Here is a 23,321-nt window from a genome sequence, read left to right on the forward strand (position 1 = left end):
GAAGCTCGCGCCCCGCGCGCGGACTACCACTCCCAGCGGCCCCCGCGGCCCCGCACCTGCGCCCTGGCCGCCGGGACGCTGCTATGGCGGCTGCGGCGGTGGCGCCTCCCGAGGTTCTCCGGGAATGCGGCTGCAAGGGCATCAGGACCTGTCTGATCTGCGAGCGGCAGCGCGGAGGTGACCCGCCCTGGCAGCACCCCTCGCAGGTGAGGGGTGGGAGAGGGGCCGCGCCCACAACTCCATTCTTCGTGTGGGGAAACAGGCCTTGAAGACAGGTTCCGGATCAGACCGTGTCAGCGGCCCTGAAGATGGGGGCGTTGGGAGGTGAAGAGGTGAGGGATTTGAGGCGTGGGCTTGGAGTGGAGAAGGGGCTGGGACGTCGGTGCAGTCCGGCCGCGGTTCACCTATGGAACTTGGGGGTAGTCTGATAGCAGACGTGGCCGCTGCCCCTCCGCCCGGGTCGGGCTGGGAACCTCACCTGCCCGTGGGAAGACGACAGGACGAGAGCAGAGGGTGCTGAAACTCGGGGCAAAGGGTCCCAGGAGGCACTGGACGGAAATGAGATTCCTTAATCCTACGAATTAACAAAGAAGGACTCAGAGCCTTTGCGCAGAGCGAGGGCCTTCAGGCTGGGGAACTGTTTGGGCCGAGGCCTGGGGAAGGTGGGTGACGCGTCAGGTGAGGGAGATGAGGCCGGTGGGGCCTGACCACGGAAGGCAGGCTGGGCTCCTCTTGAGGGCCGTGGTGAGCTCGTGAGGGTTTTAAAGTTAAAATCACATATGAACTTTATAAAGTACCTCTGAGGGGAAGGAGTGGATAAGAAGAAAGGGGGCTGGGAAGCCAGTAAAGAAACCGTCACGGTGTCCCTGATAGAAGCTCAGAAGGGGGCTGTTTTTGTCCGTGAAAAACAGTGGCAGTTCCTCAGAAAATTCAATGTAGAGCTGCCATATGACCCAGCAATCCCACTTCTGGATATGGACCCAAAAGAATTGAAAGCAGGGTCTTGAAGAGATATCTGTACACCCATGTTCACTGCAGAGTTACGCAGAAGAGTTAAAAGGTAGAAGCAACCCAGGTATCCATGGACAGATGAAAGGATGAGCAAAATGTGGCCGGTCCATACAAAGGACTATTATTCAGTCCGAAAAGGAAGAAAGGAAAGTCCGGCACGTGCTACAACACGGATGAACCTCAAAACGTTATGCTGAGTGGAATAAGGCAGTCACAAGGCGTACTGTATGATTCCACTCAGGTAGAGCATCTAAGGTAGTCAGAGTCAAGGAGAGTGGTGGGTGTGCAGGAGAGAGGGGATGTGTCGATTGATGGATAGACTTTAAAAAAAAAAATTGTATCTGAGTATAGCTGATTTACAATGTTGTGATGGTTTCAGGTGGACTGAGAACGGACTCAGCTATACATATACGTGTGTCCCTTCTCCCCCAAACTCCCCTCCGATCCAGGCTGCCACATAACATTGAGCAGAGTTCCCTGTGCTGTACAGGAGGACCTCATTGGCTTTAAATGTAGCAGTGTGTACATGTCCATCCCAAACTCCCTAACTATCCCTCTACCCCTTCCTTACCCCCTACCCCCCAGCCCCAGCAACCGCAAGTTCGTTCTCTAAGTTAACAGGTAGACTTCTGCTAGATGAGAAAGTTCTGGAAATTGGTTGCACGACAGTGTGACATACTCAGCACTGAACTGCGCACTTAAAATATGGTTGAGGATCAGTCTTACGTATAAAATATATGTGGTTGTATATATTTCACCACAATTACTTTCTTAAAATTTTCAGACCTCGCCAGAGGTTTGGACTGGGCTCATGGCCGAGGGTGTGGAGGTTCTGGGCACTGCAGCGGGTAGCATCTTCCCAACCTGATGCCTGAGGAACAAGTGAAATGTACAGGAGGAGTCCTTACTGTCTGTCTGTCCCACGTGAGGTGCCAGGAGGGAGACGTGGTGGTTCAGAGTCAGGGGTGCTGGCAACGCTTCTAGAACATACACGGGGAGGAGGCAGGGGGCACTGGGCAGGGAGCACCTCCGACTGCTACGCAGATCTGAGGAAGTCTTGGCTCACCCAACCGGAAGCTCCAGAGCAAAGACTGCCTGGTAATTGGCCAGGCTTGTGCCGGGTCACTGGCTGGAGGCCCTGCCACAGGAGGTTGTCAGTCTGGTACTCCTCTAGGTGACTGGCAAGTTCTGCTCTTCTTTTTAAATTCTATTTGTTTATTTTATTTTTGGCTCTCTTGAGTCTTCACTACTGTGTGGGCTTTCCTCAAGTTGGGGCGAGCAGGGTCTCCTCTCTAGTTGCAGTGCACGGGCTTCTCGTTGCCGTGGCTTCTCTTGCTGCGGAGCACGGGCTCTAGGGTGTGCAGGCTTCGCTAGTTTCCACTCCCAGGCTCTAGACCACGGGCTGGGTAGATGTGGCGTACCGGCTTAGCTGCCCCACTGTGAGTGGGATCTTCTGGGATCAGTGATTGAACTCATGTCTCCTGCCTTAGCAGGTGGCTTCTTTACCACTGAGCCACCTGGGAAGCCCTCTATCCTTTTTCGATGAGAAATTCAGGGAGTGCCCATGGCTGTCACCGTGTCGGGGAGGCCCCAGCAACACCCCCACTGTGGCTGGAAAGAGCTGCTCCCTCTGGCTTCCCAGCGTGTGAACTCACCCCCTGGGCAGCTCAAGGCCTCAGCTTTAGGGGAGCAGATTTCTCCAGCTCCCCGTCAGGGCTGTCTGCCTCCACACAGGCCTCACTAGCCTGGGGGGCACAGATAGTGCCCACAGCAGCACAGCAACAGTGTGGCCTTGGAGGCTGCTCCCCAGCTGTGCAGCCTTGGGCTAGTTCCTTAACTTTGCTGAGCCTCAGTCACCTCACCTGCAAGGTGGAAGACAAAAGAATGGTCCTGTGTACTCTCTTCCCTTTTACAGATGAAAAAGTGAGCAAGGTGGGGGCTGGGCAGGGGTCCCACCTCCCTGGAGACGCCAGCTGCCCCCCAAAGTGCTGCTGGGGAGGGTGCACCACTGGGTGGGGCAGCTTTTCAGGGCACATGTGTGGTGTGAGCCAGGGCTCCAGAGGCTCTGATACCCCTGTCTTTCTTTTGCAGAAAACACACCGGTTCATTTACTACCCTGACACCGGCTGGGCAGTGGGGGCCGAGGAGTCTGACTTTGAAGGCTGGGCCTTCCCTTTCCCGGGTGTAACCCTGATCGAGGACTTCGTGACCCAAGAGGAAGAAGCCGAGATGGTGCAGCTGATGGACCTCGAGCCCTGGAAGCTCTCCCAGTCTGGGCGGAGGAAGCAGGTAGGCTGGGCCAGAGCCGGGTAGGGGGAGGAGGGCCTGGCCGGCCAGAGAGGGCAGTCACGCTGCAGGGCCCTGCAAGGCACCTGACCCTGGAGCCCCTGTGCTTATCTCCTTTTCCATGCCTTCCTTTGCAGCCACCCCCCAGAGCCATTAGCGGACAAGCTGACCTAGGGCTCTGGCAGGGCAGGGCTGCTGAATAGGCGTGCTGGGAAAGGGCCCAGAGCATGGCCTGTTTACCTTCCTATGAGTTGGGGCTCAGAAGCAGATGGCCACCCAGCTCTCTCTGCCCTCTCCCCAGCTGGCCTAGTGCTGGTGACTCTCGTGGAGTGCTTCTCTTTTTAATTAATTAGTTAGTTATTTGTTTTTGGCTGTGCCGGGTCTTCACTGCTGTGCACGCTTTTCTGTAATTGCGGCAGGCAGGAGCTACTCCCTAGTTCTGGTGCGAGGGCTTCTTCTTACAGTGGCTTCTCTTGTTGCTCTGGAGGCTTCAGTACTTGGCGGCTCCTGGGTTCTAGAGCATTAGGCTCAGTAGTTCTGGCTTTGTTGCTCCGAGGCACGTGGGATCCCCCTGGATCAGGGGTCAAACCTGCGTCTCCTGTATTAGCAGGCGGATTCTTTACCACTGAGCCCGCAGGGAAGCCCTGTGGAGTGCTGCCAGACGCCCCGACCCCTGTCGGCAGGCAGTTCTCCGGGTCAGTTATGAATCTCCTCACGCCTGTTCCTACTGATACGCTGGCCTCCAAACCCTGAAGCTTCCCTTTGTTGGGATCACAGCCCCCTTCTCCTTGGGTCCATTCCTGTCTCCTCTGTTCCTCATCTCCAGCAGTCCTCACCCCCTCCAGACAGCCATCGGCCCCCTTTCCACGCTCCCTGCCCGAGCGCACCCCCCAACTCCCCCTGGCCCCCCAGCCACTTAGCACAGGCACTTCCTCGGGTGTCCCTTACCCTTTCTGCTCTCACTTTGTCAGACTCCTTCCGCTCACCCACAGCTCTGGTCGGGTCCAGCCCGCACGCCCACCCCCAGGTGGCCCCCGGGCTCTGGCTCTCCATCCTGAGCCAGGCCCTTCATGCTCAGAGCCGTGCTGACTCCCTAGGTCGTCGGCTTTGGTGCTGTCCTTCCAGTCCTCACTCCCCTTCTCCCTCTCCACTGATGACCGGGGTTCTCTGAGAAAACACACGGATCTACTGAGGTTTCCTTCTCTCCTGTGCTCCGCTTCCCTCCGAGCCCCTCTTCAGCTTCGGGCTGGTTGCTTCTTCTCAGAAGCCCTTGTCCAGCTCCCTTCTCTCAAGGTCGGCTCTCTCCCACCAGCCTCCCAGGAAGCTGCATGTCTCTCGTCTCTGCAGCAGAACTTCTCAGAAGAGAAGTGCAGCTGTTCTGTTCAGCTCCTCTCCTCCTGCTCCCTCTTAACCCACTCTGAAACTGCCTCATTGCCGACCCCTACCGCTAAACCCAGCGGCTGGTTCTCAGGCTCAGGCCTCTCCTCCCTCTCCAGACACCCCTAGCTGATCTCAGCAAGGCCCGGTCCAACAAATTCAGGGCTCGCGTGCTTGGATCTCCAGCCCCAGCTTCTCCTGCTTGTCAGCCCTGAAGCTGAGCTGGCGCATTCCACCTTCCACCTACTCAGACCAGAAACCCTGGATCTTTTCACAGTCCTGTCTTTCTCTGGTGATTCCTGTCAGCTCTTTACTCTTTCAAAACGTGTCCTGAGTCTGAGAACGTTCACCCCCGGCCACTGCTGCCACCTGCCTCCCACACTCCCTGCATGGCCATCGCCCCTCCTGTCGGTCTCAGTAGGAAGTGATCCCACCAGCGGGTCAGCGTCGCTGCTCTACTGCCGGCCCTCCAGGCCTCCCATGTCAGCGTGAACACGGAGGCCTTCCCATGTCCTGAAGGCCCTGTGCTGGCCGCCAGCCCAGCCCTGGTCTCCGCTGCTGCTGTCCCCACGGCAGTCACCCCAGCCTCCCAGGGATTCCTCGGGCTTTGGCTTCTCTTCTTTCTGCCTGTGGCCCTCCTGCCAGCTGCTGCCGACAGGTCAGGGTGACCTGAAGGAGCCAGCTGGCCCTGGCTCCTGCAGAACAGGGAAGGAGACTCTACCACCAGGTGGGGCCCCTCCACTGGAGGGGCCGCAGGGAGCAGGAGTGTGGATACGTGCTCCCCTCTCACCCCTCAGATTGAGCTGTATTCTACAGGGCTCCTCTCTCGTGGTATTTTTTTTTTTTCCTTTAGATGGAAGCCACCTACCATAATATCCCCCCATTTCAAGTGTATAATTCAGTGGTTTGATTTTCAGTGTAGCCACAGTGTTGTTCAGCCGTCACCACTGTCTAGTTCTGGAACATTCTCATCAGCCCAGAGCAAACACATACCCATTCCAGTCACTTTGCATTTCCTTAACTCCCAGCAACCACTTAACTGCTATCTGTGTCTGTGGGTTGGCCTCTTCTGGACATTCCTATAGCTGGGGTATGACCCTCTGTGTCAGCATCTTTCACCAAGCATATTCTCCAGGTTCATCGCTTTGCACCCTGTATCAGGACTTCATTGCTTTTTGTGACTCAGCATTATTCCATCACATGGATAGATGACTCTCTGTTCATCACTCACTGGCTGGTGGACACAGGTTGTTTCCACTTTCTGACTTTTTAAATTTGCCTGTACCGAGTCTTAATTGCAGCATATGAACTAAGTTGCAGCATGTAGGATCTAGTTCCCTGATCAGGGATAGAACCCGGGCCCCCTGCATTGGGAGCTCAGAGTCTTAGCCACTGGACCACCAGGGAGGTCCCCACTGTTTGACTTTGTCAGTACTGCCTCTGTGAACATTCGAGTACAGGTTTCTGTATGGACATGTGTTTCCATTCTCTTCAGTGAGGTTAGAAGTGGAACCGCTTCGGGGTCCTTGGGGAACTCTTCTCCCTCGTGGTCGTGAAGCCCAGCTGCGCCGTGTTGACCAGCTGGTAACACTGCCTTGGGCTGGCGCGCCCTCCCGCCTGCCCTGCCCAGCCGCTCCTCCTTCCCAGGTCCTGACTCCGGGGACGCTGGCCACCCACAGGTCACCCACACACGGGCCTCCTGTCTCCAGCTCTGCTTCCTGCGGTGCCTGGGCGGAGACATCCTCCGACACTCCATATCCCCTTCCCTGCTTTGTTTTTCTCGGCGGCGTTTACTGCCAGCTGGTGTTTGCTGTTTTTCTCTCTCTGGTCTCTGTCTCCTGCCAAAACGTCAGATCCACGAAGTCAGACGTCGTGGCTTGTCTTGGTCCCTGTGGTTGGATTCTTCCGCCCTGGCGTGTGATGCCATTTCCGTAAACTCAGCCAACCCCCCACTTCGTTTTCGTCCTCATCCTCCAGGACTATGGCCCCAAAGTCAACTTCCGGAAACAGAAGCTAAAGATGGCCGACTTCCGAGGCCTCCCCAGCTTCAGCCGGGAGGTGGTGCGGCGGATGGGCCTCTACCCTATCCTGGAGGACTTCCAGCCCGTGGAGCAGTGCAACCTGGACTACTGCCCGGAGCGGGGCTCGGCCATCGACCCGCACCTGGACGACGCCTGGTTGTGGGGGGAGCGGCTGGTGAGCCTCAGCCTGCTGGCCCCCACCGTGCTGTCCATGTCCCGGGAGGCGCCCGGCAGCCTGCTGCTCTGCCTGGCCCCATCCGGCTTCCCGGAGGCCCTGGCGGACAGCGCGATGGCTCCCAGCCGGTCCGTCCCATGCCAGGAGGTGGAGGTGGCGGTCCCCTTGCCCCGCCGCTCCCTGGTGGTGCTCAGCGGAGGCGCGCGGCACCAGTGGCAGCATGCCATCCACCGGCGGCACGTCCGGGCCCGGCGCGTGGGCGTCACCTTCCGGGAGCTGTCGGCCGAGTTCGGCCCTGGAGGGAAGCAGCAGGAACTGGGGCAGGAACTCCTGCAAATGGCGCTCTCCTTTCAGGGGAGACCCACCACGTGAGCTGCCGCTCGGGACGGGGAGCTGGCAGCTGGGCCTGGCGGAGGCGCTGGCTCCCCAGCGGACCGTTGGCCAGCATCGAAGGGGGGGTGCATGAGGGTCTTTCTCAGGTCTTAAGAGGAGCCTGCTGGCCACACCCTGGCGCCTGGCAGCTTGAGCCCTGCCCGGGATGGTTTCACTGTGGGGGGCCCAGGTCGGTCCCTTTGGGCCTGCGCGGTGGCCGCTGGTTTGGGTTGTTTGTCACAGTTGCGGGCAGTGGCCTAATTTGAGCTTAAAAATGGTTGGTGCCCCTTCAGGCGGTTTTCTCCTTTATCCATCTGTCTTAATGAGGTTAGAGGGTAACCGAGGTTAGAGGTTAGGTAGCATCACCAACTCAATGGACATGAATTTGAGCAAACTGGGAGATAGTGAAGGACAGAGGAGCCTGGCGTGCTGCAGTCCATGGAGACACAAAGAGTTGGACCCGACTGAGCCACTGAACAACTTAACAAGGCTGCAGAACCTCCCAGCCTGCAGGCCCCGCATTTAGTTACTATTTTACTTATTTACTTTTGGCCGTGCCACGCAGCTTGCAGGATGTTAGTTCCCCGACCTGGGGTTGAATCTAGGCCACCACAGTGAAAGTGATGAGCCCTAACCACTGGACTGCCCGGGGAGTTCCCAGGCCCCTCCTTTAGGAACCACTTCGTGTTGGATTGGAGAGTGGATTGGTAGAGGATGTGAGGTGGTTATTGTTTCAGACATCAGGACTGCTGACAGCTTCTGAGCCGGCTCTGCCCAGGTCATGCTTGACCCCGTGGGGTGTGGTGATGGGGCAGTCTGCTGGGAGCCTGGGCCCCCAACCCCCAGTGATGTTAGAAATTGTGGAGGAGTCTCCTCAGCTCAGGACAGCACAGGGTGGCTCTTACCTGGCACCAGTGCTGTGAGGTGGTGACCTGGACGGGCAGCTGTCCCTCGTGACCAGGTGAGGAGCAGCCTGTGGAGGCGGAAGGCATGGCGGTGCAGGCTGGGGGGCCAGCCTGGTTGTCTGCTGCTTATATGTCGATATACCTGGCCCACCAGCCACATGCTAGGAGCCAAACTTAGGGGACCAGCGCCCTATCACAGCCTGAAGACATTCATAGCACTGGTTTTCATGGTTACTCTGGAACTTTCCAAGAGCTGTCAGGAGTGCAGAGCCACTGGCCCCCCTGCACTGTCTGTGTAGTGGCCCTGGCAGAGACCCAACAGAAGGACTGAGTGGGCCCAGCCCCCGGCCGCGGGGGGCAGTGGGCTCCCAGACTCCTCTTCTGGTGGGGGACTGCTGTTTCTCAGGTACTGTGACCTCCCTGCTAGCCCTCACACCCTTCAGGGTGGCATTTGGGCAAGGCGGCCAGAATTCCAGCCCATTTTGCCACATCGGTTTCCAAGCAGGCACACTGACCTGGTGGTCTGCTCGCTGGGGGCTTGACAGGCTGGGCCTTGGGGCATCCCGGCCCCTGGATGGAGCCTGCAGGGTGCTCCACCAACAGAGGGCCCCATTTGAGCTGAGGCCAGGCAGTGTCCTCTAGGCTCTTCCTGCAGAGACGGGTGCAAAACCCGCCCGACTGTGTCCCCAGCAGCCTGAGAGGGATGGCAGGGGCTGGAAAGACAGCTCAGCAGGGTCTTAATGGACCTAGTGAGGAGTCTCTAGCTTTGGTCTGTCCCTTCTCTTCCTTTGCCCTTCCGGAGGCATCCAAGTCGGGACCGTGTCTGCAGGCTGGTTGAGCACATGCAGGAAATGGTCAGAATGGGCTTGCTGGCCTAAAGCTCTGCGCTGAGCCCAGGCCTTTTCTGGCCGCCACCCCCCGCCCCCCCCAAAAAAAAGACGACTGCAGCCCAGTCATCTTGTGCTGCAGAGACAGGCTGGCCCTCTGGGTTGAAGTGCCAGAACGTTAAGAACAATAACAGGGACTTCCCTGGTGGGCCAGTGGTTAATACTGTGTGCTTCCACTGCGGGGGGGTATGATATCAATCCCTGGTTGGGAGCCAAGATCCCATATACTGCACAGTATGCCAAAAAAACCTAAAAAATGTTATTAGTAAAGGACAGAAGTTTCCAATAAGGGGGCCTCTACCTCCCTCACCTGGGAGCCTGTTGGGACACTGGTGACCAGTGGTTGGAGAAGGGGCTTCTGAGCATCCCCTCTCCCTGTGGCCTCCCACCAAGAGCAGAGAGCAAGTTATAGCTTTATTCAGTTCAATCCAGGACAACAGTTTTAAAAAAATCCATGTATAGGACGGGGGCGGGGTGTACACCACATGTGGTCTCCATGACGTCATGCATAGTGCATTTCTCAGCACAAGACAGATAAGGTCTGTAGATGAACCTCAATCCACTCAGGCTTGTGTGGTTTTGTCCTGCACGCACCTTCCTAGAAGACACTGAAATACATTCTGCCCTGGCAGTTTGTCCAAAATAGAAACCGTGAGTTTGCTTCTGGTCAGGTACTAAATGGAGACTGTGTTCCACTTTGGAAATGGCCTCTGTGTATATCTGCGGGCATTTGTTTTATGAGCACCAGGAAGGCTCCTTTCAGAGGAAAATAGGGCAAGCCCACACCGCTCCTCTCACCATAGAGAGGCCACTATACGCGGAACCCTCTTCACAATCAGGCTAAACCTCCAGGAACCGAATTTCTAGCCTGTAAATATGCTTCCCTCTCCTTCCCAGACTGCCCTGCTGCAGCTCCAAATAGCTTACTCTCCAGCCCCAGAGGATGCTCTGGGCTACTCTGAGAGTGACCCCCATCACCAGTCCCCAACCCGTGGTCAGCTCTGTTCTCACAGAAACTGTTTGCCCCATACCTCTGGGAACTAGAAAGGCTAGAGCTGGGAAAACGTGCCGGATGAAAAAAAGAAATTGCAAGAACACTGTTCTCCTAATCAGTGTCTAAAACATGTCATGCGGCATCTTCCCTGCCTGTGTGCCACTGCCCTGGCACCTAGGTGACCCTGATGTGGCCAGGTTAGGAAGCTCCCCTCCCACCACCGCCATGGGCCAGGCATTAACGGCGGGCTCCTGGCTGATACCTGGGGTGTGCTTGCCACGATGTGGGGGAGCTAGGCACTCCATGGGCCTGGCTCACAGGGCAGGGGCGCCAGGCAGCCCAGGACAGTGGGTCGCAGTGAGCGCCGCAAGGCCCCTCTCAAAAGGCTCAGGCTAGAGGAAGGGGCTGCTGCCCCCTCCAGCAGTGGGGAAGAGCTGGTCCCTACCAGGACACACAGTGGTGGTCTTGCAGTGACGCCAGTGACCTTGCACAGAGCAAACACATTAAACCAGACAAGCCTTTTCAGCAAGGCTCCAGGAGGAGAGGAGACATGCGCCAGGGAGCGAGCAAGTCACGACAGATGTCAGCAGAGGATATGAGAGACACACCCTTTGGAAGGCACCAGGGCTCTCCTCTGGCCCCACAGGACACGACATCCAGGCTCCCCGTAAATGCCACGACTTGCACTGGTGGTTCTCAGCATTTCAGAGTGATGTGTTAAGGTTTACGTTCTCGACAGTACGTCACAATCTCAGAAACCTCAACCAGGCCCAGCAGCGTTTCCTGGCACACACAACCCAGACACCACAGAGCTACTGGGCTGTGGACAGAAATGCCATCGGAGCATGAAGTCCGATGACTGTGGAAACAAAAGAAAAGGCACCCCTCTCTGGCGGCTGCTGGCCAGTATGTACACGTGGTTCTTAAAAGCAGCTCGGCACAGCAAGCTCACAGAGGAGCTGGGCTGTAGCACGTATACGTTCTGCCCCAAGACGTGGGCTCAGGCCTACCAGATGCCATCTGGAAAACACCAGAAACCATGACTAGAAGTATGAGCTGGGTGGGTGTGGCCGGAACGCTTGGGGGGCCCCTGGGGAGCACTACATGGGACCTCGCCCTCCCTGCTGTCATAAGAAGAACCCAAATGTGGCCAGGGCTGGCCTCTGACACCACCACCCACGGACCAGGCCAGGCCACGGCCTTGTCTAGACAGGAAGTCCCCCAGGCTGCCCCCCTCCCACAGCAGGGGCCACAGGCAGCAGGGAGACAGGTGAGCTCAGCTGCCTGGCCAGTGTCCCACCCTCTGTAACCGCAGCTCGGAGGGCTGACAGCTTGGGACCGTCTGGGGTTGAGATAAGGACCTCTCTGGACTGGGGGCCCCTTCCCCAACCTGGTGGCCTCGCTGTGTCAGTGTGGCCAGGGATCCTGCTGTCTGGGAAGAGAGAATTCGAGCCCAGGCTGCTTCAGGTCACCCCTCAGTTAGCCACCTCAAGTGGGCACCTCACCTGGGATGCCTAGAGACAGGCCTCTTGACCTCATAGGCCTCCGACCTTGGACATCTCATCCAAGGCCTGACTAGTCTGATGCACTTGCTGGGCTGACTTGCCCTACCCAGGTTCCTGCCTCCCCTCCCCCACCCACCCCACAGGCGAGGCCACCCAACTCCCTCCAGGGCAGGGAGGGAAGCACCAGGCCACGCCATTAATCCGGTGCCCAGTCTATTCATAGTGGGGTGGTAGCATCACTCATGCCCCCGGGCTGCCACCAGCCCAGCTCCAGAGTCAAGGTGCAATCCCTTCCCTGAACTCAGGATGCTGCCTTGACTCTCCAGGCCCCTGCCAGGCTCCCGCCCCGAGCTGGCCACTCGGTCCATGTCTCTGAGGAGACCCGTGACCACCCGTTACAACCCAGAGCCCGGCCTCCTTGCCTCAGTAAGTCCCCACGGCCAAGGACTCAGCCTTTCTTTACCCTGAGCTCTTAGCCATCAGTCTCCCCTTTAACTGAAGAGTTCCATCCTCTGAGGGGAAACGAGCCAGGTCTTAACAGCATTAAGACAGAAGTAGAACTTTGGTCTAGAACCGTCTGGCAGAGACTCGGCGGCCCGGTTGGCCATGCGCGTGTCTGAAACTGTCCAGGAGGCAAGCGAGTTCCGGTCCATGCCAAGTGACGCAGGCGCCGCGGCGGCCGCGCCGGGAGCGCATGCGCTCACACCACCTGCAGGCTGCGCTCGTGCCCGTCCAGCTGCACCTTGAGCTTGTGCAGCTCCTCGATCTCGCGGTTGTGCCGCTCGGTCTTATGGCGCACCAGCGAGCGGTAGAAGTGGATGGTGAAGACCACGAAGATGAGGCCCACGGGCACCATGATGATGGTGGACACCAGGGCGGCCTGCCAGCCCGTGTGGCCGCCGGGGCCTGGCGGGGGGCCCGGCTGGTGGCGTGCGTCCACGGGCAGGAACTTGATCCAGCAGAGCAGCACCACCTCGGCCAGGAAGAGCAGGATGCCCAGCACGGTGGAGAAGCCCCAGGCCAGCTCGATGTAGGGGTGCATGCGCTCGTGCGGGGACTCGCTGATGGAGTTGAGGTTGTGGATGTTGCTCACGGCCTCCACGTTGGGCAGGATGCACGTGCTAATGAGCAGGGCGAACAGGTGCACGGCCACCAGCACCGTGGTGCAGGCGCTGAAGGCAATGAGCAGCGGCCGCGGGTACTGGTATTGCGTCTCCAGCTGCACCTCCACCATGGCCACCTGCAAGGCAGAGGGGCTGCTGAGTCGGGGCCTCCGCAGAGCAGAGGGCACTCTCCTCCCCTATTCACACACTGTGAATTTTTTTCTGATATGCTAGAGAAGATCTCACTAAGGGCAATCTAAAAAGTACAGAAAAGGCTAAAGAAGCACTGGGTCCCTCCGAGATCTCCCCCTAGGTGCCATGGACAGAGGTGTACTGGGGGTGCCCAGCTCCGGCCCAAGGCAGAGGCCACACTTCCCTGGGAAAATGCAACACTGCTGTTGATAGCAGAGCCAGGCTGCAGTGGGACTTAGCTGCCAACAACTGCTGCTTTTCAAAACAACCTGACCTTTCACGGGGTTTAAAAAAAAAGGAACAATGGAGGCTCCTGATGACCCCCAGACTCAGAGCTGTACACTGGACGGACTCACACAAGCCGCAGGGTGCCTCTGTCAGCTGAGACCACAAGCAGGAAGGAGCAGCCTCATCTCCAAAGGCCGGGAATAGCCATATACATGAGAACAATGGCAAGACGGGGAAGCTGGGAAATGGCCTGGGCTGGGAAAACAGCTGAATCTTCACAGCTAGGCCAAGGTAATGTCTAGAAAGTGTAAGAAACAGTAATTCCCAAATTCCACATGGAGACGGAGGGGCTCCTCCAGGGGTGGGAACCAGGGGCTGCTGGGGTTTTAAACCGCGTGTGTATTCACTTCAATAACATATAAATCACTTTTAAGTGAAAGGGAATAAGAGGCCCACCAAAGGACTAGAAGCCCCAGCTTATCTCTGTAGCTGCTAAGTCACGTCAGTCGTGTCCGACTCTGTGACCCCATAGACGGCAGCCCACCAGGCTCCCGTCCCTGGGATTCTCCAGGCAACAATACTGGAGTGGGTTGTCATTTTCTCCTCCAGTACATGAAAGTGAAAGTGAAAGTAAGTCGCTCAGTCGTGTCCGACTGTTCACAACCCCATGGACTGTAGCCTACCAGGCTCCTCCGTCCATGGGATTTCCCAGGCAGGAGTACTGAAGTGGGTTGCCACTGTCTTCTCCCTATCTCTGTAGCAGTGGGTGTCTATTTAGGCTGAGACTTGCTCACCAGAAGCCCTAAGGGGCTTTCAAAATCCGGACTGGGCTCCAAGCTCCTGCCATGCTTCCCCAGGTCACACCCAGCCCACTTGAGATGGCTCCCCTGGGGCCCACGCCCCACCCCAGCTCTGCAGACCTAGTCTTGGCTCACCAAGGGCTTTCTCTCAAGTACCCAACGATAAGAAACCAGACCCATTAAGACAGCAGGAGCAGGGAGGCAGAGGGAAGCCAGAAGGCCCTTCCACTCACTGTTTGTCTCCTAGATCTAAGCCATCCCTGTTTGTTTGTTTGTTCGTTTTCCCTGAACTGTGCGGCTTGTGGGATCTTAGTTCCCTGACCAGGGATTGAACCCAGGGCCACACCAGCCAAAAAAAAAAAAGGTGCCAGAGTCCCAATCACTGACCACTGGACCGCCAGGGAACTCCCAGAGCCATCCTAGTTTTAAGAAATTTACAAAAAAGATTTCACAACTTCTAGCAACTATTGCCTTATCCCCTCATTCTGTCCTCAGTGGAGATGGAACCTTTGGTAGGGAAAAAGATAATGTCAGTCCTAATGGACCACAGCTTGAACGGAAACTCTGCAATGATTACTGCTCCAAAGAGTCGGTGGCCACATTGCCAAGGTGAGGGAGGGGTGGTCCTTTCTCAGTGCCCTGGTAGCCTGGGTAGGCTCTTGTGACCACAAAGAACGTGACCCAACAAAAAAGGATGTCGTGAACCTCAGAGGGTGCAGAGATAAGAAACAAAGATGATTAAAAGGCCAGCAAGGAAAGCAGTTTTGTTCCACTGCAGGAGAAAAGGCCAAAGGCCATATTTCAGTGTATTTATGTAAATATTTTATCACAGGCCTCTTGATCACAGGTTTTCTGTGTTAGGGGCAGGATAAACATGAAATAAGCTTAAGGTCAGGCGTGAGCACCTGTTGGACAAGGGACCAGCTTTGCAATTCTAATTAGGGAATACATAATACAGAGAGCCGCGAAGAGCCAGACGTGACTGACTGACGACAAGATACACAGAACAGGCTCCGAGCGGAGCACCGCCTGTCCATTTTTCCATGACCCCGTCCTAATTCAGCGATAGTTTCCACAGCGGAAATACTGGCTGACGATCAGTATTCATCACTTCTTTCTCCTAGGTGGCTTTGCAGTCTGAACAATTATCTGATTTACTGGGGTCTGTGTGGTTTCTGAAATGTGTCCCTGCCGGCTTAAAGGGAGTACTGGCTGACACAGAGGAGATACTCCATGAAAGCTGAGAAAATGCATTTTTATTTCCACCCCTGCCTCTCAAAGGTCACTGCTCCCATTCTCAGGCCACTTCACACCCCTGAAGTCTGCCGTTAAGTCTCAAACTGATCCTCCAGGATTCACTCTTTGTTTTGTAGCTTCACAGGGCTTGTTTTCAAATTTCAATGACGGGTTTTGTAACCTTCAACTTGGGTGAGCATTTTGTTGGAAAAAGTGACTTCCCTAAATTTGGAAATCCAAACTGTAGTCTCAAGAGACCGCCCACAGACAGGAAGTGATTTCCAAGACCTGGGCCCCACACAGAATGGAAACCATCCTACTGCATTCAATTGGGCAGTGCTTCTCAGAGTTAGTTTTCCAAAGATAAAAGAGATATATATATATATATATATATATATATATATATATATATACACACAGGCCAGAAAAACTTAATGCAGTACTATAATTCTTCTGTGAAGGTAGAAAACAAAATTTAACTTTTAAAATATTTCTTTGGCTCCGCAGGGATCTCGTTCCCCATCCAGGGATCAAACCGCGCCACCCCACCCCCTGCATTGGGAGCCTAGTCTTTGCCACTGGACCACCAGGGAAGCCCAAGATCTCATTTTAATTATGACATCGAAAATTCTCTTGCATATTTCTTAAAATTAAGCTTGAGAAAATATTCCTTTTTCAATGTGATGAAAGAAAATCATTTTGAGCCAAAATTTTGCCCCATGTGATTGGACACTTTTGTAATTATGGGCTTTTTTTTGTTTGTTTTTAATATGTATTTATACGGCAGTGCCGGGCCTTAGTTGTGGCATGCAGGATCTTTAGTTGTGGCTTGTGGGATGTGGTTCCCTGTCCAGGGATCAAACCCGGGCCCCTTGCTTTGGGAGCTGTCTTAGCCACTGGACCATCAGGGAAGACCCTGTTTTTTAAAAAATAATTCGCAAGACCTGAATCAGCGTTTGCTTTAAACCACAGGCCCGAACCCAGATTGACTGCCCTCTAAATGCGGTGACCACTGCCCCGCCCTGTACGAAGTCACAGCCTGACTACACAATGTCTCATTTCTCCGAGGGTGACCGGCACCTGTGTCTGGCAGGCCCTTGTCAGGGGAATGGCCACACTGGCTCTCTCAGACACCTTTCTATTTTCTGCATACCCACTGGACAACTGACACCCTAGGTTACGGGAAAACAATTGTTTCCACATTAAAAAAAAAAAAAAGAATTGCTTCCAGTCCAATAGGACTTCCTAGCAGACAACAGAGGAGGAGCAGTGGCCGCATTTCTCACTGGGATCCTGACATCCCCGTGCTCTGGGACGATTCCTGGAGGGATGAGGTCTGCGGGCTTCGGAGTCAATATGAGACGTGGCCCTTCCTGGGGGCCTGCAGATTCTCCCCAGACAGACTCGCCCTGGGGGGTGACTCAGAAGGAAAGCATAACCAGGCAGCTAGGAGTCAGGCCAGAAGCTCCACTTCATCACTTCGGGGGGGCGTGTGCGTGCCCAGCTGGGTTACACTGAGCAAACCGGCCCGTTCTGCAGTCCCTGCTCACATTCCCAAACTCTTGGAGGCCTTCTGAGGGCTTGGGGACTCCCCTGGGTGCCCCAGGTCGCCCTTCCTGTTGCCAGACCAAACCCCTTGGAGGGGGTGGGACCTGGGCGGAGACTTTTATTGGAGGGTGGGGGTGGGGGAGGGGTCTTATTTGCAGCACGTGGGATCTTAAGTTGCAGCCTGTGGGATCTAGTTCCCTGACCAGGGATTGAACCCAGGCTCCCCTGCATTGAGAGTGCAGTCTTAGCCCCTGGACCTCCAGGGAAGTCTCTGGACAGAGACTTCCTAATGGTCCATCCTGGCTGCTAGCAGGGCCCAGAGGGTGGGCTTTGCTCCCTGAAGCATCACAGGATTTCGGTGAGCAGAAGCCCACCTTACTGGCTGTATTTCCCACCACGTGTTTCCACTCACCATGGCAAAGCCCGAGAGGAGGGCAGACGTCCGGCTGGAGGCCTTTAGCTTGGCCCTGCTCAGGTAGAGTTTCCTCCAGGAGAGCGCCTGCACGGAGTGGTGGTTGGAGGTGACCAGTTCCAGGTAGCTGCGGCGAACCCAGTCCCGGTAATCCATGCCCTTGTGGCCGGGTTCCGAGCAGGTGGGAGCAGAAGGGTCCACAGGCACGTTGAGCTCGGCGCTCATGGTGGGGGCCAGGCTGGGGGCGGGAGAGACACTCAGATATACCCGAGGGTCCCCCACGCATGGAGAAGCCAGACTCCCAAGTCCCTTCTACCTTCCCTGGGGGCCCGCTATGTACACCCTGTGCCAGGGCCACGGGATCCAGGGGTGCACGAGGGTGGGGCCCTGGCCTCTGAGGCTTGTCCCCACTCAGGAATGTAGGGACCACCTGTGGGAAAGAAGGGTCAAGCGGGTGCATCTTTAGGACCCACCTCAGCGTCCAGTGTTCCTCCACAAAGCTGGTATCTGGTCTCCTCTCCTGAGCTCAGAAAAGCTCCAACTGAGCATGGCTCTTGGGTGAACAGAATTCCAAGGCTGGCCGAAAGCACCTAAACGCCTAACTTCAACAAGGGGGTTATAGCTTTTTGGAAGCTTCTAGGACCTGATACTTCTGGATTTGACCCAGCCATGTGATTCTAAGCACACCACCTGACTTTTCCAACTTGTTCATCTTCACGTGGAGACATGCCCATCCTGTTAGTCGCTCAGTCGTGTCCAACTCTGCGACCCCATGGACTGTAGCCCGTCAGGCTCCTCTGTCCATGGGATTGTCCAGGCAAGAATCCTGGAGTGGGTTGCCATTGCCTTCTCCACCCTATTGGGGTCTTAAACGAGAGAATGGAGCCTAAAGACTCCAAATTACTTTCCAACAGCCAGGTGCCAACCATGAAATCAGTGTTTCCATGCAGCTGCTAATTTCTCAAATCTCACTTCAATTTAAATCAGCACAGTTCACCCTGAAAATAACTGATTTATAGCTTGCTGAAGCTACATCCAGGGTGCAGTGCAAACTAGCAAAATGAAAAATCAAATTGGTCAATTGACATGAACATGGTTTGGGGGTTTATTCTTTTCAAGAAATGGAGGCTGGAGACCCCTCGAGTCATCCCAGTAGACGTGTGGTTTGACAGTAACACAGGATGAAGATCAGAGGGCTGATCTTTCGAGATTTGTGAATTTAAACGCAAATCTCCACTAATCCAAATAGGGGATTGGCGGTCTTGTGTGGCCCAAGGGGCTGGCCCTGCAGCAGCCCTCAGGATCAGCTCTAATTAATCTGCAGGGCAGGCTTCAAGGGCATAGGCACCTCACAGCTCACTTAGCATCAGATATTAACTTGTACCTTCAGGCCCGCATGGGCCCGGTGAAAAGCCTACTTAAGGCTATTACAAACAGATCAGCGTTCCTAGGTCCCAGGGAGCCAGGTTGGGGGTGGGAGGGCGGGATAGAGGGTGTTTACCAGGGTCCGTGGCTGAGGAAATGCCCCAAACTTGATCTGCCCATGCCAGTCCCTAAGTGGATTCTCTGGGAGGGTCCTGGGGAGGGGGGAGGCTCTCTCTTTTTGGGGGTCCCTTCCTCTTTGTTTTGCGCCAGGCCATGGACGCACAGCTTTTACTGACCAACAGGGTCCCCAGAGAACAGCTCTGTGCTCTTCTTTTTCTGCCCGGGTATGCCAATTACTAGGTCATTTACAAGAGGGCTGACTTGGAAACTTGGTCACCACCACCCCGGCCCCCACCCACATCTGCAGCTAGCAGCACAGCTTGTGAGCACGTCAATCACAGGAATGTCCCTTCCCTTGGGGAGAATTCAGAGAAATGTTGTTCACTAACCAATCCATTGGCTGGCTCCAAATAATTTAGAATGGCATCATTGGGAAATGCATTTGTTTTTTCCTCTTTTTGCTCCGCTGCATAACAGAAGTGAGCCCATGGGGTTGATGAAGACACTGTCCAGCCTCTGGAAGGGTAAAAGGCACAACCTTTGCCCCCTCAGAGGATCCATCCTCTGTCCTGCATCCAGTAAACGCTTCCTGGGCCCTAAGGTAAGACTGCATTTGGTACTTAAGGATCAAAGATGAAAGATGATGATGTGCAGTGGGGGAGTGGCCTAAGTCGGGGGAGATTCTTGTCCAGTGAGTTAAATGCTGCTGTAGTGGAGCCGGTGTGGGGGCTGACAGGGTGGACAAGGCGCTGGCTGGCTGCCTCTACTCTTGGGCCAGGAGACGGTCCCTGCAAGGGAGCAGGGACCAGGACACAGCTGGTAAAGGTAGTGTTGGCAAAGAGGGACCCTCCTGCAAAGACAAGATGGTGCCCACTTGGGGAGGGTCTGAGAGGCAGGGCAGGAAGGCTGGCTGCAGAGGGGCCAGGGGAGCCGTGGTGGAAGCAAGATTCAGGGAGTATGTGCGGCCCGGGTGGTAGGACTGTGCTGGCCTTGCCCTGGCGCTGCCCAGAGCTGCCCAGACGCTCGGGCTTGGGAGGAGTTGGTGAGGGAGCCATCGGGGCTCTATCTGGTCTGTGTGCTCAAACACTTGGCCGACTGGGAAGGGCAGGAAGGCCTGGTGGCCTCCAGAGAGATGAATGGGGTGGAGATGGGGACCGTCAGTGAAGGTGAGCTGAGCCCAAGTTGGAGAGTGGAGAACTTCATGGGCAGTGAGGGCTGACGGTGGCCTAGGCGGTGGCGGGGGCGGCCTCAGCTCTACTGATGTCTCCAGTGGCAGGATTTGGGAAGGGTTGTCTGTCTGCTTGGAGCTGGGGTGGTGAGGTGGGCCTGTGGGTCCCGAGGACAGAGAAACCACTTCCTGCAGAGGGAGCAGCAAAGACTGGATTCAAACCCATCCGCGGCCCCTCAGCCCCAGAGTCCTACCCCGGGCCAAGCCTCCTGCCCACCCGGCCTCCCCCAGAGGCAGAGTCTGGTCCTCAGACTCCAGGGCTCTGCTCAGGCAGCGGGTGGGGCGGGGCAAGATGGAGCCTGACCTTTCCGTCAGGTGGCAGAGGAGCCAAAGGATGCTCTCCTGGCCGAACCTTGTGGTCTTTTGGTTTTGTTTTCATATAAGGGGCGGTCAGAGAAAAGAGATCTCGTAGAATTACCGTAACGCTGTCTCTGGCCGTGGGAAACATTTCCAGGGGGTGGGTTTGACTGTCAAGTTCCCTTAAACATCTGGGGCATGAGCAATGGCGAGTGCCACGCAGAAACGGCTGTTTCTGACTCTTTCTGTCACACCCGCACACGGGAGGCCCAGCTCCCCTCCTCCCCTGGGTCTCCCTGGAGGAACCCGCCTGCCGCCCTGTTCCTTCCCTTCAGCACTCCCTAGCAGCCAGGGGACCCGCATGCGGCCCGCATCTCTCCGCGTCTGGCAACCTCCCAGTCATCCTGGCGGCTCCGCACCCCGCCCGGGGATCCCGCGGGCTTGGGGTCCCAACCTCACAGTCGTCCCGTAGGCCTGCCTAGGAAGAAGCTGGGGTCTCCGGGTGCAATTCCGGTCGCCCCCGCCCCCCGCCGGGGCGGAGATCCCGCCGCCCTCGCCCGACACCCGCAGTGAGCACTCACCGATCTTTGCTCTGCCCTCCCGGCCCGACTCCGGCTCGGGCGCGCGGCTGGCGGCGCTGGCGTGGCCCGGTGGCCCGGCCCGGGCGCCGAGCGCGGCCCCCTCCCTCCTTCCGCCAGTCCCGCGGGGTCCCCCGGGCCCCGCCCCCGCCGGCTGCCCCGCCCCCCCGCCGCCCAGCCGCAGCCGCTGCCACGGCAACAGCGCGGCTGTCACGTGACCGGCCCGCGGGGGCGCCGCGGGCCACGTGATGCTGCGGGCCAGGAGGGGCGGGGCGCGCAGCCCCCTCACTGGGGGTCCCCCGGGGTCCCTTCCGGGCTGGCGCCGCTCCCGCCGGGACACGAAAACCCGAGAAGGGTGCTCATCTTTCCTGGTTCCTGGGCGCGCCGCGGGTGGCCGTGAGCAGGGATCCGCGCCGCGGCAGTGATGAGAGCCGGAAGCCTGGGCATCCCTCGCTCTCCCTCCCCAGCAACGGAATGGGGAGGCTGCGCTTTCTGTGCCCCTGGGTCTGGCCCGCGAGTCCAGGGAAGGGTGAGCCCTAGTCTGCGGGACGCGTGTGGGTCTGAACACAGAGTAGGAGCACCAGGTTCCCAGGGTGAGCCCCGGGGGACGCCCAGGACCGGTCACTGACCCTGTGGACGGGTGGGATCTCGTTATCAGTCTGCCGGGCGGACGGTGGGTGGCCGGGGGAGAAGGGGTGTAGAGGAAAGGAGGCTCCGTTGGGGAAGGTGTGGGCGGCTACGCCCCCATTTGCCAGGTGGACAGCGACCCCAGGCCGAGCACACACCCGGAGCTGGTCACCCGGAACCGCAGCCCCACCCACCAGGCCCAGCGAGACCTACGGGGTCCTCACCCGAGTGCAGCATGCTTGGTGGGCAGAGCCCTGGGGGAGAAAGAGTTTTCCTCGGTGCCTCTGGCTCCTTCCGTTCCAGGCAGCAGGGAACCTCTCAGCGGGAGTGGTGAACTCTCCGGTTTTATAACCCAGACATTCAAACAGGAACGGTCTTTTCAGGAAGTGCATATGGGTAACTCACTGAGAGGAGAGATGGGTTCCCATCCACCCACCGTGCCAGGCGGGCCCTCGGAGCCCTTCCTGCTTGCCCTACATAGGATTTTTCCATCTGTCACAACAGCATGGCACCGTGACACATTTATCCAAAGAGAAGAAAAAAGAAAAATTCCATTCCTGTCGCCCAGTCCAAGTTTTCTGACAATTGGATGAGTAAATGTTAGCAGGTATGCCAGGCCAGATCCATTTATACTTCAAGACGCATGCTGAGAGCCAGAATGACACCTTTTATTCCAAGAGCATGCTTAAGAGCGGACTAAGCTAGTTTCCCTGTGTTTACCGCCCTAACAAGGCAATGAGGAAAATCCTGGGGTCTGATTACTGCCCCTCCCACCCGTGGCAACAGGAAAGAGATTGTTGTATTTCGGGGAGCAAAGTCCACAAAAAACATAGTGTGGCTTTCATACCTCTGGCAGTTGATAATGTGGACTGGAAAACAGGAAAAACATTCTTTTTAAAAAATTTGGTTTTAATTTATTTGTTCACCTGAAGCTACCACAACATTGTTAATCGGCTATAGCCCAATATAAAATGTTTTTGGTATTCAAAAAGGAAGAAAACATTCTGAACACTTTGCAAACGGCTGTAATTGCATCACAGGTGAACATTGTTTGAGCAACAGAGTCCTTTGCCTCACTTCTCACTTCTGAACCCTGATTGCACATCCTTTAGAAAGCTTACTAGGCCTGGTAGCCACGCTCCCACCCCCAGGCACATTTATCCAGCCTGTCTGGACAGAAGTAGAATGTAAGTCATAATTACCAGGGCTTTCCAGAGCTCGTTTACTAACCAAACCCAGAAAACAGCGTTCCCCACCCTATGAGATTAAGCATGCTGACAGCACCAAGTTGAAAGGAGAGAAGTTTAATGATCACAGTACTCACAGTTGCAGAGCCCACTCAGGTGCCCAGGTTGTTGCATGGGGGTTACGCAGAAGCCAAGGTGGTTCAGGTCAAGGTGCATAGTACTAGCCGCTCATCAGGGAGGTCTGGGTTCCAGTCTCTGCTGACACTCCCGTGGCTGGTGGTCTGGCAAGTCACCGCCTTTTCTGAGGCCTTGGCCACCCCATATTTGAAAAAGGCAATTCTGGGAGGCACGTCCCAGAGGTCACCCCATGCCGGTGACCTCATCCACTGTGACCCCTCATTCCGTGAACACTGTGGTCCTTGCTGTCTTCCTCCCTCCCCCAGCTCCTAGCCAGGATGGCCTCCCCGCTGGCGTGGACAGCGTATCCAGTCCCTTGACCATTCACTCCTAAAGCCCAGCGCTTATCATCACCCTCTGTGAACTTCCAAGGATCAAACCCTGCGCCCCTGCAGTGAGTCCTAACTACTGGACTGCTGGGGAATTCCCAGTGTGAACTCTTAAATTCAGATATCCCGCTTTCTGACCCTTCTTCCTCACTCAGTCCCCAGCACTTCCCCGACCCTGTTGACAGCCATCCTTCTCCCCCTCAGTCTCCTCTCCACTCCCTCTGTGGCCTCTCCCCTACACATCAGACTATAAACCTCTCAGAGAGCTGTCATCACTTCCTTCGTTTCCTCCTCAGCCACCTGGAGTCACAGCCCTTTGTGCTGCTAAATCCAGATGTCCCAGCCACTGCCCTGTGTGCCC

General features: G+C 56.4%; 2 protein-coding genes and 1 long non-coding RNA gene across 14 annotated transcripts in view; 2 read left to right on the plus strand and 1 right to left on the minus strand.

The window, feature by feature from the left end:
• Positions 1–72: 72 nt before the first annotated feature.
• On the plus strand, positions 73–7,534 carry ALKBH4 (alkB homolog 4, lysine demethylase). 2 transcript variants are annotated; one of them, XM_027961218.2, is made up of 3 exons: positions 73–332; positions 3,103–3,300; positions 6,652–7,534. In XM_027961218.2, exons 1-3 carry the CDS (start codon positions 309–311, stop codon positions 7,240–7,242), a joined length of 813 nt encoding a protein of 270 aa, XP_027817019.1. In that variant the 5' UTR covers positions 73–308; the 3' UTR covers positions 7,243–7,534. The 2 variants fall into 2 exon arrangements, with proteins under 2 accessions (XP_027817019.1, XP_014959708.2); XM_015104222.3 differs by having other exon boundaries at positions 73–206.
• A 1,901-nt stretch (positions 7,535–9,435) lies between these two features.
• On the minus strand, positions 9,436–23,183 carry ORAI2 (ORAI calcium release-activated calcium modulator 2). 11 transcript variants are annotated; one of them, XM_042240035.1, is made up of 4 exons: positions 21,492–21,657; positions 17,526–17,650; positions 17,053–17,290; positions 9,436–12,773 (listed from the first exon to the last, which is right to left on the minus strand). In XM_042240035.1, the coding sequence occupies exons 3-4, from the start codon at positions 17,275–17,277 to the stop codon at positions 12,234–12,236; spliced, it is 765 nt and encodes a 254-aa protein (XP_042095969.1). In that variant the 5' UTR covers positions 17,278–17,290; positions 17,526–17,650; positions 21,492–21,657; the 3' UTR covers positions 9,436–12,233. The 11 variants fall into 11 exon arrangements, with proteins under 11 accessions (XP_042095969.1, XP_042095970.1, XP_011959884.1 ...); XM_042240036.1 differs by having other exon boundaries at positions 17,526–17,654; XM_012104494.4 differs by lacking the exon at positions 17,526–17,650 and adding an exon at positions 18,927–19,053.
• Positions 20,884–23,321, plus strand: part of LOC121817827 (uncharacterized) — a 28,840-nt gene continuing 26,402 nt past the window's right edge. The window contains exon 1 of the long non-coding RNA XR_006057878.2: positions 20,884–21,169. This is a non-coding gene — a long non-coding RNA (uncharacterized LOC121817827). The remainder of the gene's footprint in view (positions 21,170–23,321) is intronic.

Source organism: Ovis aries, chromosome 24 (genome assembly GCF_016772045.2).
Source record: "Ovis aries strain OAR_USU_Benz2616 breed Rambouillet chromosome 24, ARS-UI_Ramb_v3.0, whole genome shotgun sequence".
NCBI classification, from domain to species: Eukaryota; Metazoa; Chordata; class Mammalia; order Artiodactyla; family Bovidae; genus Ovis; species Ovis aries.

What these genes read in the sequence shown, in the direction of transcription:
- ALKBH4 (XM_015104222.3), top strand. Translation starts at nt 84, where the DNA reads ATGGCGGCTGCGGCGGTGGCGCCTCCCGAGGTTCTCCGGGAATGCGGC. An exon ending in CCTGGCAGCACCCCTCGCAG is followed by an intron (nt 207 to 3,102) that starts GTGAGGGGTGGG and finishes TTTCTTTTGCAG; the next exon opens with AAAACACACCGGTTCATTTA. An exon ending in AGTCTGGGCGGAGGAAGCAG is followed by an intron (nt 3,301 to 6,651) that starts GTAGGCTGGGCC and finishes CTCATCCTCCAG; the next exon opens with GACTATGGCCCCAAAGTCAA.
- ORAI2 (XM_012104494.4), bottom strand. An exon ending in TCCTCTCGGGCTTTGCCATG is followed by an intron (nt 12,774 to 17,052) that starts GTGAGTGGAAAC and finishes TCTGCCTTGCAG; the next exon opens with GTGGCCATGGTGGAGGTGCA.